Source organism: Mizuhopecten yessoensis, unplaced genomic scaffold (genome assembly GCF_002113885.1).
Source record: "Mizuhopecten yessoensis strain PY_sf001 unplaced genomic scaffold, ASM211388v2 scaffold6069, whole genome shotgun sequence".
NCBI classification, from domain to species: domain Eukaryota; kingdom Metazoa; phylum Mollusca; class Bivalvia; order Pectinida; family Pectinidae; genus Mizuhopecten; species Mizuhopecten yessoensis.
This window is the reverse complement of record NW_018406364.1, coordinates 137,587-153,867: the sequence shown is the minus strand read 5'-3', so window position 1 is coordinate 153,867 and position 16,281 is coordinate 137,587. Positions and strand designations below refer to the sequence as shown.

The 16,281-nt window shown below is 36.6% G+C and overlaps 2 protein-coding genes across 7 annotated transcripts in view; both read left to right on the top strand.

Moving 5' to 3' along the window:
- The window catches only part of LOC110451484 (beta-hexosaminidase-like), a 24,953-nt gene extending 16,926 nt beyond the window's left edge, over positions 1 to 8,027 (top strand). For all 4 annotated transcript variants that reach the window (XM_021499523.1, XM_021499525.1, XM_021499524.1 and 1 more), the window contains exons 10-14: positions 868 to 952; positions 1,708 to 1,942; positions 4,077 to 4,329; positions 4,758 to 4,898; positions 5,941 to 8,027. In XM_021499523.1, coding sequence (XP_021355198.1) covers positions 868 to 952; positions 1,708 to 1,942; positions 4,077 to 4,329; positions 4,758 to 4,898; positions 5,941 to 7,102 — 1,876 coding nt within the window. In that variant the 3' untranslated portion in view covers positions 7,103 to 8,027. The remainder of the gene's footprint in view (positions 1 to 867; positions 953 to 1,707; positions 1,943 to 4,076; positions 4,330 to 4,757; positions 4,899 to 5,940) is intronic.
- Positions 8,028 to 15,779: 7,752 nt separating this feature from the next.
- The window catches only part of LOC110451486 (snRNA-activating protein complex subunit 5-like), a 3,937-nt gene continuing 3,435 nt past the window's right edge, over positions 15,780 to 16,281 (top strand). For all 3 annotated transcript variants that reach the window (XR_002463078.1, XR_002463079.1, XM_021499529.1), the window contains exon 1: positions 15,780 to 15,920. Coding sequence is in view for 1 of the 3 variants with exons in the window: in XM_021499529.1 (XP_021355204.1) it covers positions 15,825 to 15,920 (96 nt within the window). In the remaining 2 variants the exon portion in view is untranslated. The remainder of the gene's footprint in view (positions 15,921 to 16,281) is intronic.

Below are 16,281 nucleotides of genomic sequence, written 5' to 3'. Positions count from 1 at the left end.
TTTTTTTTCAGACTTTCGATATTAATACTGTGAGGGTGTCTTCTTTGAGGTGCGAGTTTTCTTTTTTTCTTTTAGGGAAGTTAAAACCTGACATGATCCACTCCATTCAGGAGTGGATCATGTCAGGTTTTTAACTAGGGTTGAAGAATTAAAAATATGTTTTATTCTGTTTTACATAGTACAAACATTGTCATGTTATATGTAATTTTAATGTGCTGAAGCATTGCGTTACATGCTGTGGAAATATTTCTTCCCAAAATTATTTGGGCCACTGAAACTGATCAGTTAAACAAAATGGCCTACCGACAGCCATCTTTGATTTTTGACATTGAAGGATTGTTAGTACTATTTCTCAGGAATAACTTGAGGGATCTTTCTCAAATTTGATATGTAGGTTCCCCTTGACCCCTCGTTGTGCATGTTATATTTTGAGACTGATCATAAAAACAAAATGGCTAAAGGAAGAACTAAACAGATCTTTCTCATATTGCAATGATCGATTCTATTTCTTTCACATTAAGTACTGCACTAGTAAACATGTGAAATGACTAACTCACTTTGAAGGTTGACTTTCATACACATCAGTATTAAGTTTAGATCAAAAGTTACCTCAAGGTGCATTTCCCGTTAACATGACTTGATCAAACAGATTAGAGGAAAGAAGAGAAAAGTTCGAACTGACAAAGAACTAAAGAAGATGGTACAATGGTGGGCGCCAAGATCCCTCTGGGATCTCTTGTATAACTTGTTTCACTATTTTTGTAAATTAAATCAAATTTGATTTTGATAAAAAAAAAAAAAACATGAATGACCTAGCAAGATAATATCATATTTCACGTTAAGCACAACAACATGTTTATTTTACAGGAATGTCTTCACTTACCCCTGGAATAACAAGTGGGAGTACGGAATGGGGAACGAGGCCTACAAACTCGCCAACGCAGGTTACAAGGTGAGAAACCACTACGCTTCTTCTTCATGTCAAATACGAGCCGCTCCTACAGACTCGGCGAGGGAGAAGTTCTCTTTACCTCATTCGGTAGAAGGGTAAGCCTAGTACACCAGAGGTCCGGGGTTCGACTCCTAGCGGAGGCATTGAAAAAATAATGACCTCTGTTACATTGGCGCTCAAGTAGGGACCGGGGAGATATGACAAAAATACTCAGCAGTACTTGCAATGGAATCGCTTTGAAAAACTCAGGACTAGTTCCTTCCTGGAGGGGGAGTATGTCACCCTGGTAAAATATACTAGCCGCTTCCTACTGGCTCGGCTAGGGAGAATTTCTCTTTGGCTCATTTGGTAGAGCGTAAGACTAGTAAATCAGAGGTTCCAGGTTTGGCTCCTAGTGGAGGCATTAAAAAAATAATGGCCTCTGTACATGTTACATTCAGTTTAGATAATTTTATAATTTCAAATTGCTGGAAATAAAATTTTAGTGTCTGTATGTCATACTTTAACATCTGTCATTAATTTGTTTTCACATTTATAAACCTTAAAAAAACCCAACATATATCTAAAACTATATCCCAGAGTGCACAGTGTTCCCTTCCATCCTTTCCTGTAAATGTTAGGATAAGGGTACATTTATTAAAAAAAAAAAAAAAAAAATCAGTTTCACGTCGTTTCTGCCTTTTTACCTCCCTTGCCAACATAGTTATTAGTTATATACTTACTTGTACCTGTGACGTTATTCCTCGTGTTTCCAGGTCGTGATGTCACTGGGGACTCACCTGTACTTCGACCATTCCCATGAACCGGATCCTGAAGAAGTCGGGCTCTACTGGGCAACACGCTTCATCGACTTGCACCATGTGTTTTCCTTCACCCCTGAGCAGATCTACTGGAATGCAGAACTGTCAGGCATGGGAGAACCACTCAATAAGGATCAGATCTGTAACTCGAGAGAGTGTCTTACACTCCAGAAACCTGAAAACATTGTCGGTAAGCCTGATTATCTCCCCTTAATTTCCTTCGCATTTACTCAGATTCAGTCTCATATATAATTGTGCCAAAGGTCTCTATGCAAAATTTTGTGATTTAATATTATATTCATCTTGATTTTATCATACCGGTAATTCTCTGTAAAACTTTGAATGATTTTTGAAAGTTATTCATTTTGAATCATTCAGGGATATATTAAAAGCTTCCTTGAGAAACTCAGTTATTATAAGTTTAAATTAAACTCACTCACCCTTGAAATATCATAATGAACTATTCCAACCTTTGAATTGGAAGAGTTCAAATGTGTTCAGGGGTGAATGAGTAAGTCTACACAGAAACACAGCTCCTCAAGATCTATTGCTAAAGACAGAAGAGAAGAGACTGAGTTAGGATCCTAACAACTCAGCTGGGGAGAAATTCTCTTCAGCTCATTCGGTAGAGCGTAAGGCTAGTAAAGCAGAGGTCCCAGGTTCGAGTGCTAGCGGCACCGAGGTAATAATGACTTCTGTTACATTCAGATAAACAAATTTTATTAAATTCTAACGTAACAGAGGTTTATAATGACTTCTCAGTGCCTCCACACATCTTGTTTACTAGTCTATCTCTCAACCAAATGAGCAAAAGAGAAATTTTCCGTAGCCAAATTGCTAGAAAGAAGCTAGTACTTTACCAGGGTGACGTGTGTGAATTAAAAGGCCATGGCACATATTAATCAAAATTATACTAAGAAAGTTATGCTATGGCGCGGCGCCTGTCTGTCCGGCGTCAATATTTTACTTAAAACAACTTATTTTTAATAACCAAAAGGCTTAGGGTAATGATATTTGGCCAGTAGCATGCTGGGATAAAGGGCTACCAAGTTTGTTCAAATGAATGACCTTCACTTATATTCGAAGTCTCGGGGGTTTACATTTAAAAACCTTTAGACAACTTCTTCTCAATAAACAAAAGGCCCAGGGTACTGATATTGGGCCTGTGTAGCATGCTGGGATGAAGGGCTACCAAGTTTGTTCAAATGAATAACGTTCACTTATACTCAATGTCACAGGGGTCAATTGTCTTCAAAAACTTTGAAACAACTTCTTCTGAAAAACCAAAAGGACCAGGATGGTGATATTTAGCCTGAATAGCATGCTTGGATGAAGGGCTACCAAGATTGTTCCAATTAATGACCTTCAATCATATTCAAATTCTCAGGGGTCAATTTTCTTTTAAAACACTTTAAACAACTTCTTCCGAATAACCAAAAGGACCAGGATGATGATATTTGGTCAGTTACATGCTGACCAAGTTTGTTAAAATGAATGACCTTGACTTGTATTCAAGGCCGCAGGGGTCAAATATATTTAAAATATTTTAACGGCTTCTTCTGAATAACCAAAAATCCCAGGGTGAATATATCTGGCCAGTAGCATGCTAGGGTAAAGGGCTACCAAGATTATTAAAATGAATGACCTTGACCTGTATTCGAGGTCACAGGGGTCAAAAATGTTTAAAATCTTTAAACGACTTCTTCTGAATAACTTATAGGCCCAGGGTGATGATATCTGGCCAGTAGTATGCTGGGGCTAAGGGCTACAACGGTTGTTTAAATAAATGATGTTGAATTATATTCAAGGTCACAGGGGTTAAATTTATTCAAAATGTTTAAATGACATCCTCTGAATAACCATGAGGCCCAGAATGTTTGTATTTGGAAGAAGGGCTATATATCAAGTCATTTGAATGACCTTGACCCACTTTCAAGATATCTAAATGACCCAATCTCATTAAACAAAAGGTCTAAGTTGGTGATATTTGGCAAGTTGCATGCTGAATTGAAAGGCTATAAAGTTTGTTCAACGTAATGACCTTGTTCGAAAATCAAGGTCACATGGGTCAAATGATTTTAAATCTTTTAGCAGGTTGTTTTGAATGACTTATAGTCATAAATACTGATATTTTGCCTGTAGTTTTATTCTAAATCACTTTTTAGGTTACAAGTGTGAGATTAATACCAGGTGAGCGATGCAGGCCCATTGTGCCTCTTGTTATCTTAGTGTTTAAGCTAATTCATAGCAGCACAAAGAAGGCTATTCAATTGCAGTGGCATTGACTCAAGTCTTATTTTTGTGACCTTGACCTTGTGCTTCAGGTATGGAGTGCCACCTATGGGGAGAATTGTTGAGATCACGTGACATCACAGATCACCAAATGTTTCCTCGGGTCATAGCAATGGCCGAGAGAGCATGGCACCAAGCTGTGTGGGAGAGCGAGGGTGACGTGGCGGCAAGGCGGACACAAACGGACGCTGATTGGCTGAGATTTGCCAACACCATTGGGTACAAGGAATATCCTTACCTAGACAGTCTCGGTATCAAATACAGAATTCCACCTCCAGGGGCTGTGTAAGTATTAACTTATTCACCCCTGAAATTTCATAATGAACTATTCCAACCTTTGAATTGGAAGAGTTCAAATGTGTTTTTAGTGAATGTCAAAGTTAAGGTTGTTATAACTTGTCACAAATACTTCAATTTAACTCGCCACTGACTCGCTAAAATGAAATAATTTCATACTTGTGTGATAAATCTCATGAGAAGTAAACTCATTTGAGATCGTATAGGGCTATCTCATGTCCCAGGTATGTTTAAAGTCATTGCTTGGCATTGTTGAGTGACCATATATGGTTATTATAATGAATCCATGGTCAGTTCTTGAGAGTTGAAAAGTGACATTAAATTTTACAGATTTATGATTTGAAGTCTCAAAGAAATATGTAAAAAAATCGCCAGCTTTGAATGAAATTATTGCAAATATGTGTAATTTTTTTCAGTGTGCAGGAAAGGAAACTGCTGGTGAACAGTGAAGCTCCTGGTCTCGAGATCCAGTACAGCCTCGACTTCGGGAAAACGTGGCGCGACGCGAGGGGAGGGCCAGAACTAACAGGGGATGCTACCATCTTCTTGAGGACAATGTAAGTGTTCAGAATCTTGTGTTTCCTGGTTCAGAGTTGTTTCCCTGAATAATATAACCAATTTCAGTTATTACGTGGAAGACAATTGCAAAATGTCTCACACCTGTGTCTTGATTCAAAAGTCATTAAAAAAAACACCTGTTAAAAGATTTAAACACGTTTGACCCCTGTGACCTTGAAAGTCAAACAAGGATATTAAGCTGAACAAACTTTATAGCCTTCATGCTAAATATCACCAACCATGACCTTTCGTTTAGAGAAACTGATTTTTAAAAGTTTATACATAATTGACCAGATGAGAGCTTGACCGTGTGTCACACCACTGGTGTTGAGAATCTCAATGTGGAAGACAATTGCAAAATGCCCCAAAAATCTCAACACCAGTGGTGTGACACACGGTCAAGCTCACATCTAGTTAATTATGTATAAACTTTTAAAAATCAGTTTCTCTAAACGAAAGGTCATGGTTGGTGATATTTAGCATGAAGGCTATAAAGTTTGTTCAGCTTAATATCCTTGTTTGACTTTCAAGGTCACAGGGGTCAAACGTGTTTAAATCTTTTAACAGGTGTTTTTTTTAATGACTTTTGAATCAAGACACAGGTGTGAGACTAATACCAGGTGTGTGATGCAGGCCCATTGGGCCTCTTGCTAAAGAAATTAACAATGTCTTCACTTTGAAAGAAAACTCTCAGACCAAGCAGAATTTTGGCTCCAACAAAGTATTTAGAGGCTTCAGAATAACACAAATGAGAAACTACTATGTTATATATATACAGTATTATCTCTGTTTTAAATGTCTCACAGTTATGTAAAAGCAGTATGAAATTTTAATCAAGATTTGCAGCAAGATGCATTTACTGTTGTCAAGACTATAAATCCAACAGATAAAAGAAAAGAAATTAAGGGAAAAGATCAAACTTACTGAGAGCTAATGTTGATCTTACGATGGTAGGCGCCAACATCCGTCTGGGATCTCATGTTATCAGAATATAACAATTTATATCCATCTGTATCTTTTCTGTGTTTATATATATAACAGGTCAACAGACAAGACAAGATGGAGTCGAATTATCAAGCTCCAGTATGACCATGATCAGGTCAAGGTTAAACAGAGGGCTATGGATGGACAAATTAAGGAGTCAGCTCAGCAACAAAAGGGCATAGAATTGGGACCATCTCAACAACAGATTGGACAGGGAAAATCTCAACAGCAAATTATGCCAGGACAATCTCAACAACAGATTGGACAGGGGAAATCTCAAAAGCAAATTATACCAGAACAATCTCAACAACTGATTGGACAGGGGAAATATCAAAAGCAAATTGTACCAGAACAATCTCTACAACTGATTGGACAGGGGAAATCTCAAAAGCAAACTGTACCAGAACAATCTCAACAACAGATTGGACAGGGAAAATCTCAACAGCAAATTGTACCAGAACAATCTCAACAACAGATTGGACAGGGAAAATCTCATCAACCAATTGTACCTGAACAATCTCAACGACAGATTGGACAGGGGAAATATCAAAAGCAAATTGTACCAGAACAATCACAACAACTGATTGGACAGGGGAAATCTCAAAAGCAAACTGTACCAGAACAATCTCAACAACAGATTGGACAAGGAAAATCTCGACAGCAAATAGTTCTGGGACAATCTCAACAGCAAATAGTGCCGGGTCAATTTACGCAGCAGGTTAGACAGGGAAAACCAATTTTACCAGGACAACCTAAGATGCTTCGACAACAACAAGCTGGACAGCAAATTCCTGATGAAGCATCAAAACAACAGATACAGTTGAAGGTTTTACAGGAAAATGTCGATGCTGTAATAAAGATGCACATAAAGGGGAAAACGTCGGCAGAATCTAACCTCAAAGTGAATACTAAGTTGTCAAATGTCAGGGAGAGTTCATCTGAAACAAAGCAAATCGATAAATTGCTAGAGCAACAACTTCACGAAGCGAACCTTCGTGCTGTCCAAGGCAAGTCAAAGGAAACCTTGGAGAGGAGACCAGATATGGCTACGGACAATAAACCCTTGGAATCTGTTAAAATCCAGCAAGGGGTGGTGGACAGTGTCGCAGAAACTCGAGGGAAATTACTCAGGTCGAGAGATAAAACTGGAAACCAGTTCAATAGAAATTCTCAAAAGTTTATAAAAACAATGATGGATAAAGTTGGAAGGCAACAATAGATGAACTCTTTTGTAGGTAGCTACTGTTATAAGTGTTGCTAGGGGAGACTTCTTATAATAACCATGGAGCCCCTTTAAACCTTGGTAACCATGGAACCCCATTAAACCTTGGTAACCATGGAACCCCATTAAACCATGGTAACCATGGAACACCATTTAACCAAGGTAACCATGGAACCCCATTAAACCTTGGTAACCATGGAACCCCATTAAACCATGGTAACCATGCAACACCATTTAACCATGGTAACTATGGAACACCATTAAACATGTATCTAGAGTCAATAACCATGGAAACATCTCAATACAGGTACTTTGAGAAGTTGATTTCCAAAATCACAGTAAAATTACTGCATTTAATTGGGAAATGTTTTTTTTACTCTTTAATGGGACTAAACTTTGATAATTTCATAGGATTGGACTTTCCACTTCCGATCTATGTTTGGGTAACTGGTGTGTGTCTGCTACTGATGTCGTGTGTGTGTTTTAACTGCTGTAGATATTTGTTGTGACCGTAAGCATTTTGTTGAGTTTGATTTTGAGGTGTGTACATGTATGTGTGATCAGAGAGGAGGTGTATCTATAACAGGGTGTACATATCATTATTAGATTTTTCCGATCAAATGTTTATTAAGGATGTATGGTAAGTAAACAAATCGTTTAGAAATTTACATATCTATTCTTCATATCTATGCATTGTACATATCATTGAAATAATGTAACTAAATCATATGAAGACACTACAAAACAGTAATAAAATGTAACTAAAACGTATCTACACACTGAACATATCAGTAACAAAATGTAACTCAAACATATCTACACACTGAACATATCAGTAACAANTTACTAAAACATATCTAGTTATCTATACACTGAACATATCAGTAACAAAATGTTACTCAAACATATTTAGTTATCTACACACTGTNAAAATGTAACTCAAACATATCTACACACTGAACATATCAGTAACAAAATGTAACTCAAACATATCTACACACTGAACATATCAGTAACAAAATGTAACTCAAACATATCTACACACTATACTAACCACCTATCTATAGAGACCCCCTGTCTATACTAACCACCTATCTATAGAGACCCCCTGTCTATACTAATCACCTATCTATAGAGACCCCCTAGTATACTAACCACCTATCTATAGAGACCCCCTGTCTATACTAACCACCTGTCTATAGAGACCCCCTGTCTATACTAACCACCTGTCTATAGAGAACACATATCTATACTAACCACCTATATATAGAGACCCCCTGTCTACTAATCACCTTTCTGTAGAGACCCCCTGGTTATACTAATCACCTTTCTATAGAGACCCCCTGTCTATACTAATCACCTGTCTATAGAGACCCCCTGGTATACTAATCACCTGTCTATAGAGAACACCTGTCTATACTAACAACCTGTCTATATAGACACCCTGACTATAATAATCACCTGCCTATAGAGACCCCCTGTATATACTAATCACCTGTCTATAGAGACCCCCTGGTATACTAACCACCTATCTATAGAGACCCCCTGTCTATACTAACCACCTGTCTATAGAGACCCCCTGTCTATACTAACCATATGTCTATAGAGAACACATATCTATACTAACCACCTATATATAGAGACCCCCTGTCTACTAATCACCTGCCGATAGAGACCCCCTGTCTATACTAATCACCTGTCTATAGAGACCCCCTGGTATACTAATCACCTGTCTATAGAGAACACCTGTCTATACTAACAATCTGTCTATATAGACACCCTGACTATAATAATAACCCGTCTATAGAGACCCCTGTCTATACTAACCAGCTATCTATAGAGACCCCTGTCTATACTAACCACCTGTCTATAGAGGACATGTGTATATAGAGAACATTTGTCTATTAAGACTATCTCACCTGTGTATACAAACCTCTGTATAGAGTGGGGTGTCCTTTCTCCATTGGAAGACCTCTATAGACAGGTTTTCTAAACTATTTAAGCTCAAGATTTGTCCTTTATTTCGTGTTTGGTGCAGCCTGTCATTGTGTCTTGTTTTAACTCACATCCATTAGTAATTATGAGTTATATTATAAATGTTTGTCTGCACTAAGTGCAACTCGATTTCATGTGTGTTACATACCTTGTTTCTGGCTGGTACCTGTAACACAAGGGTTTAGATCATTTAATGGTCTATAGTGCTTTAAATGATTTCTGGTTAATTCAGAGAGAGTTACAATATATAGCCTAGTATATACATACAATATATGTGTTTTAAACATAGCAATGGGAAACTCAGTTTATTATGTAAATGTACATAAGATAGAGCTGTGGTGTGACTTAATTGAGAAATAGATTGTTTCCTATGTTAACAAGTTGTGGGATAAAAATATCTTTATTTTTGTGTGAGTAGATCTGAGTCTAAAAATAACTCCCTGTTAGGCATAGGAGTAAATGTGACTCAGCAATTTGATTGGATGATTTGATTTATATTTACCTTTTACATATGTCACAATGTTTATATACTGTAAACTACATGTACATGTGCACATTCAAAATTGATTCAAGAGCATGCTGTAGATGGCCAGTTTTGTGAGATGTTATTTTCTAGATCACCAATGCTTTCCCTCCACTTGACACTCAGGAAGGGGTATTAGGTAGTATTGTTCCTGAACACAAATCCTGGACATACAGCTGGTGTTTATTTACGTCACATTTAAAAGGTCACTCAGTTGGTCGAGGGTCGGACTTCTTCATTTTGCTTATATATATTTTATATTTATTTATTATACCATAGTTTCATGTTAAATTATACTTGCCAACTTTTTGAAATTTACATGGGGGAGATAATTATCTGCATGCTCAAATTTAAAACCTAAATAAAATGTAAAAAACAACCCTTTAAATAGCATTCTTTGAGTTGTTCTGAAAAGTTTAGCAAATTCACTGGTTGAAAATGCTAAATTTAATGGTCCAAAATCGGGAGTCTCCGTCCTAAGTAGGTTGGCAAGTATAGTTAAATATATTAAGAGACAAATATAACGGTTTGTTATTTAAATGTTTTTCTAACTCTTCGTTAAATGTGCTACTGTTCACAGTGTTGCTGGTCTAGAATTAATTCTGCTATACTTATAACTATAATTGATACATGTATATGTGTACACCAAACCTGCTGAGGAGGGTTAAATTGGTGGATCATGAGATTATATCTTTGAAACAAAGTTTATCTCAGTATAGAGACCCCCAGATCATGTTTAATTGATATGTTATATTATTGAAGTATGTCAGACTTGAAAACATGACGTAATGCTATGTATTTTTTGTAAATTTGTATTTGAGATTTTATGAATATATGTCACCCTGGTAAAATACTAGCAGCTTCCTACAGACTTGGCTAGGGAGAAATTCTCTTTAGCTCATTCGGTAGAGTGTAAGACTAGTAAGCCAGAGGTCCTGGGTTCAACTCTTGACAGAGGCATTGATAATATAATGACCTCTATAAATGTATATCTATGTGTATGTTGACGTGTTGTAAGATAGTGCTATTTTATATACATGTATATCTATGTGTACATTTGTATGTGGAAGTGTTGTAAGATAGTGTTAATTTATATACATACATGTATATCTATGTGTATGTTGAAGTGTTGTAAGATAGTGCTATTTTATATACATACATGTATATCTATGTTGAAGTGTTGTAAGATAGTGCTATTTTATATACATGAATGTATATCTATGCATTGCTGTACAGTTTTTATCACTAAATGAAGCAGTAATTGCTGAGGGTCCTCACAGTTTAAATTGTATCGTATGTTTTTGTTTCTCAGTTTTTGAGAATGATAAATGAAATATTCAGCTGATTAAAATAGTGAATAGTAAAAAGGAGCACACAGAGTCCACTGTAAAAGGAGTGTGATATCTTCAGTAAGATTCATCAGTTTGGACATAATTATGTAATATCAAAATATTGGGACTTCGAGTGACATTTGTTCTTTACATGTAATATCAAAGTTTTTCTTTATACACAAACAATGTACATATACATATTAAACTTGTCGCAACATTTCAGACAGACTTATCAGTTCTGTCCCTTTGTCAAGCTAAATGGCTGAGTGTCGGACCAGTCCGCTATAAACGTTCCGACTCGTTGGATATATACAATGTTTGTGTATAAAGTAAAACTTCGACATTAAAAGAAAGTAATATTTTGACAATCCATGATATTTCAAGTTAGTTATAAATAGAGGAATATTCTTAAAACGGTTTTAATCTGGAGTTTCGAGATAAACTAGATATAAAGGGATGGAGTGTTGATGTCAACCCAGGGTCCTGGCAATTGTTAAATGTGTAATAACCCAATCCTTGATATCATCTCATCATAAATGTGGTTTTAGTGACCAGGTCCCTGTGGCTGATCAGTGGACATTGACTACTGTTTGTACATAGAGAGTTTAACTACATATAATCAGATATGTTCTCTGCCATTCCAGACAAACTTTTGTCTTGTGTTTTATCCTTTCACAAATGTATCTGTCTTCATGTTAAAACAAGAAAGAGTTTATATTTATTCCAAGGTAAAAAGTGTATGATACACCTACCTCTCATTTCATTCCAATTTTAAATTAATTGTAAAATGTTAATTAATGGGTTTTTTATTGGGTAGACCCAGGAAGTCTCATGTTTTTGTCTACCACGAACTCTGCTCTCTGCTGTATCACATACCAGTATCAGGATTGTAAATTAAGTCAACTGGATTTCATGGCCCCTTATAATCCAGTACAGTAATGGGTCTATCATTATGTAGGTAGGTGGTATATGGATATTCAACCCCAAGATTAGTGTCAGAACTGAGACTTTATGAACTTGCTACTGGCACCTAAGATTTTATGAAGAATTTCTCAACTGCATTTTACTTATACTAGCTTATCTCCCTCTAGTTTAGAAGTTAAAACCATGTGATCAAAATTATTAGAGTTAATTCTTTTTCTTCTAAATAATTTAATATCTGTATAACATTCTAGAGACAGGGACCAGTCTATGAGGCTTTACTGAGGGTGAAGAATTTGGGTCAGAATCAAGGCTTCGCCAAGGTCCTGACATCGAATTCTGCACCCAATGGTAGAATATCCTTATCCCTTACATAAACTGTTTGGGGATTTTTTGTTATCTGAACTTTTTATATGTCTACTGTGGGATTTGAATAAATGGCACTCTACTGTATAACGTTTCTTATTTCATATAACCACTGGTCTGGTTCAGATCAACCAAAAGTTGGCAGTCACCCTTTCACCACTGTAGGCCATAATGGGCTCATCCAGATCATTGCTAGGTAGAGTTTACTTAAGTTACATAGGTGTAAAAGGGTAAAAGTTTCAATTCATTAACTCCTGAACTCACTTATTAACAAATGTTCCAGTGTTCTGCGTATAAAGAAACATTTTAGCTGGCAATTCGTCGACAGATTGGACCTGGAGCTTGGCCACTAATTGTAAATATGATGTATGAGTTAAAAACCTAAATTATGAAATCCACAGGAACCATAGAATATATGGTCAATGGTACCAACAAATGGGGGAAAAAAGCCCAATCACCAAAGTAAGGCGACATTGACACTTGGTATACACTTACAAAATGTCAATGTTTACGCTACTAGTCCTGGTCACCTCAGCCATCAGCCATGCAGTCCAGTTCCGCTACAGTAGTACTTTGGCTCAGTTGAGCTTAACAAAAAAATAAAATAAGGGGAGGTAACTGTATGTAGAGTTTAGCCTACAGTGGGACAGGATGCTGAAGGATGAACAGAAAGTGAAAACGCAGTGTTGAGACCTGTTGACCAGTGTTTGTATGTCATTAATTATGACAAAGAGGAACATATACCTGCTGGTATATAAATACAGTAGGCGTAATTGTTATGGAGAGTATTTTAAAATAAAACTCTTTCAAGTGGAATAAATCTTATATATTTGTTTGATGGTTTCGTTGTTTTCTGAAATTTCTTCTCTGGTCTTCTGGCTCTGTGATTATGAAACTGTATATTATAGGCATAAACCTAACTTTGAAGGTTTCTCTAAGGTATTTGTCTGTGGTTAATTAAATGTGGTTTAACATCCATGTACCGGTAAATGTCAAGGTTGTAAATGCAGGTAGTATTTCATTAAATTTGGAGTGATTTAATCCTAGAAAAATATGCATCTTTTTACATTTGAAATATGGGTTTGTTAATCAGTTTCATGATCCCAGACCTGAAATAAAGTGCCAGTGAGCTAAATATAAACTATGTCTGCTATGTTGTGGCATCCATCGTTTGTCCTTTATCAATAGAACAGCTGAAGGAAATGAGATACGTATGGAGCATCCCTGGGTGAAGGATACTAAATGTTGTGTACAATATAAAGGGTATGGCACCATCAGCCGAGGTTAAGCATGCTGGGAAAGACAAGTATATAGCATTGAAATACTACTACGTACGCCTTCAATAAAAGCAGACAGCTAGATTTAAAACAAATTTGGTATGAATTAATGGCTTTGAAAGGTTTAAATTAGGAACTGGATTTTACCCGTCTACAAACCATCACACCCTCTCTTCTACTCTAACCCGTAGACCTGATTGGGAATTAGGGGTATATCAAAATATAAGTGAAATGAAAGATTCTTCACTATGAAGCTGTCCAGACATGTACAGTCTACAACAACCAGCTTGTATTGCTTTAGGTGTCTGCAACACTCTTATACGAGAAACAATTGCATGTACCCAGACTTGTATAGAATATGCTAAATTGACATATATTCAAATAATTGCGCACATCTTCAAATATTTGAAGGTAGAAACAAATCAGTTGTAAATATATTTTAATTAAAGAAAATATCTTCAATTGAATCAAATTTTGAGATATCATTAACTGATTGGCGCTTTATCTTCAATTATTTGAATATGTTGATTTGGTGTTCATAGATTCAGATATCCACATATGACATGAATACTTGCACTGACCAACAACATTGTGTTGATGATAGCTTCTTGAAAACTTCTTGTTTCAGAGGCTCCAGAGTCAAATTGTTCTATCTCACCTGCCTAAAGGCAAGTGAGCTTATGCCATGGCTTCTGTCTGTCATCCTTCCTTCTGTCTATCAACTTTTTTCCTCTTAAACAACTTCTTCTGTAGAACCAAAATGCCTAGAGTCATGATATTTTGCTGATATCTTGCTGTGATAAATCCCAACATATTTTCAAACAAACGTTACCTTTATTAACTTCTTCCAATTTTGTCACATGGGTCAAATACACCGTATGTTAAAATTAAACTTAAAACTACTTCTAAGGAAGAACTGAAAAGCTTAGGTTGAGTCATATGATATTTGATAACTACCACCTGAAGTTGTGCATCCAGGTATTATGTTTTCAATGTGACCTTTTTTTTACAAAGTTATGGCCCTTTGTTGAAAAAAACTTGTCCAGACAACTCCTCCAACACTATGAGCTCAACTTTTCAGATATGATAACTAACACCTGATGTTGTGCATCCAGGTATTTTTTCCAACCATTTTTTATGGAGTTATGACCCTTTGTTGAAATATCCTTGTCCTGACAACTTATCCTTATCTACTTGGCCAATTTCAATTCTTTTTTTTACAGATATGGTAACTGCCCCCTGATGTTGTGCTTTTTCATTCTGACCCTTTTAAAAGGAGTTATGGCCCTTTGTTAAAAAAAAACTTGTCTGCCTCCTAAACTACTGGGCCAATATCAATAAAAGTTAACAGATATGGTAATTACCCCCTGATATCATGCACAGGAAAGTGTTTTTTCATTTCGACCTTTTTGAAGAAGTTATAGCCCTTTGATGAAAATCTTTGTCCTGACATCTCTTCCCTAACTACTAGGATGATTTCAGCAAAACCTGTTCATCTGGGCCAACAAGTTTGGTTTGGAAGTATGTTTTGGCGTTGGGAGGGAGTACAGGTAGTATGACAGTGACCTAGCTATATACTTAAATAAGTGCACAGCTGACAGACAAAGAAATCATAACTGGTGGGAGACTATGGATTAATTTGCAGTGCTTTGCCTTAGTTAGCCTTTAGCTTACAGATCTGGTTTATATAGGAGTGGGGGTATTAGTTATCCTTTGGCTTACAGTTCCAGATGAGTTTAATCTGCATGATGCTGACTTCAGACGAGCCTTGACAAAGCCTTGCAAGACCTACATAAACATTTGCACTCTGGTCCGCCAGGATTTATAACAGAAAACATTTCCTTCTTCTTCTTCTTCTCTTTTAAACATCTGCATTTTAACCACCTCTGGTGTATTGTGACAGGTGGGATGAATGGCTATACAAGTTTGCCTATTTAGATAAGCATGTACTTCAAACTCTTTGAGGGTAACGTTACATCATAAATGTGATATAAAAAACAGGCGGGTTATTCAGGCCCATTAGGCCTCTTACTATTGATTTCGTGAAATATAAATTTCTGACAATTTAGCACAATTATGTTAATTAAGTAAATGAAATTTAAGAAATGTAAAAATAAACTTCAACTATATTCGTTAGGCCATCATTGTCCTCACTTTGATATTGTTAAAATAGTAGTCTGTTACCTTATTGATAAGATTCAACCACGGTTATCACCCCTGTTAATGTTGTGAAAGGTTTACGCTCTTCGCTATGAATTATACTAACGATACCACAACCATAACGACTATATATACTGGCTACTGACATGGCGGCTTTGAAGGAACTTCGACGACTACGAGACGAGGAAAGGACGCTGGTGAACATAGCTTCCAAAGTCAGTGACCAACTCAACCGCCTGAAGGTTTGAATCTCAGTCATCTGACTTGTATATGTACTCAATCAGTGACACAATCATCAATATGACCAAGTAGGTCAATTATTTTGTAAACATCTACCAGACTAGCTGCGATAACGTAGCTTTCTCACGACGAGATAAAAAAAATATCTATTGCGTCGGCCGGGGCAGATCGAGGAGGACGGGTATTAATATTAGTACTAGACGTAGACGATTTAACTTCAGCGAATATTTATTCAACAGAAGGGTACCCGTTGTAACTGTCAGGTCGTTTCGGTAACAAGACGGACGGATGCAGGGGAGAGCACCATATAATTGGCATAAAAAAAAATCTTCCCATGAACACAAATTATTCCTTACAGCCCCC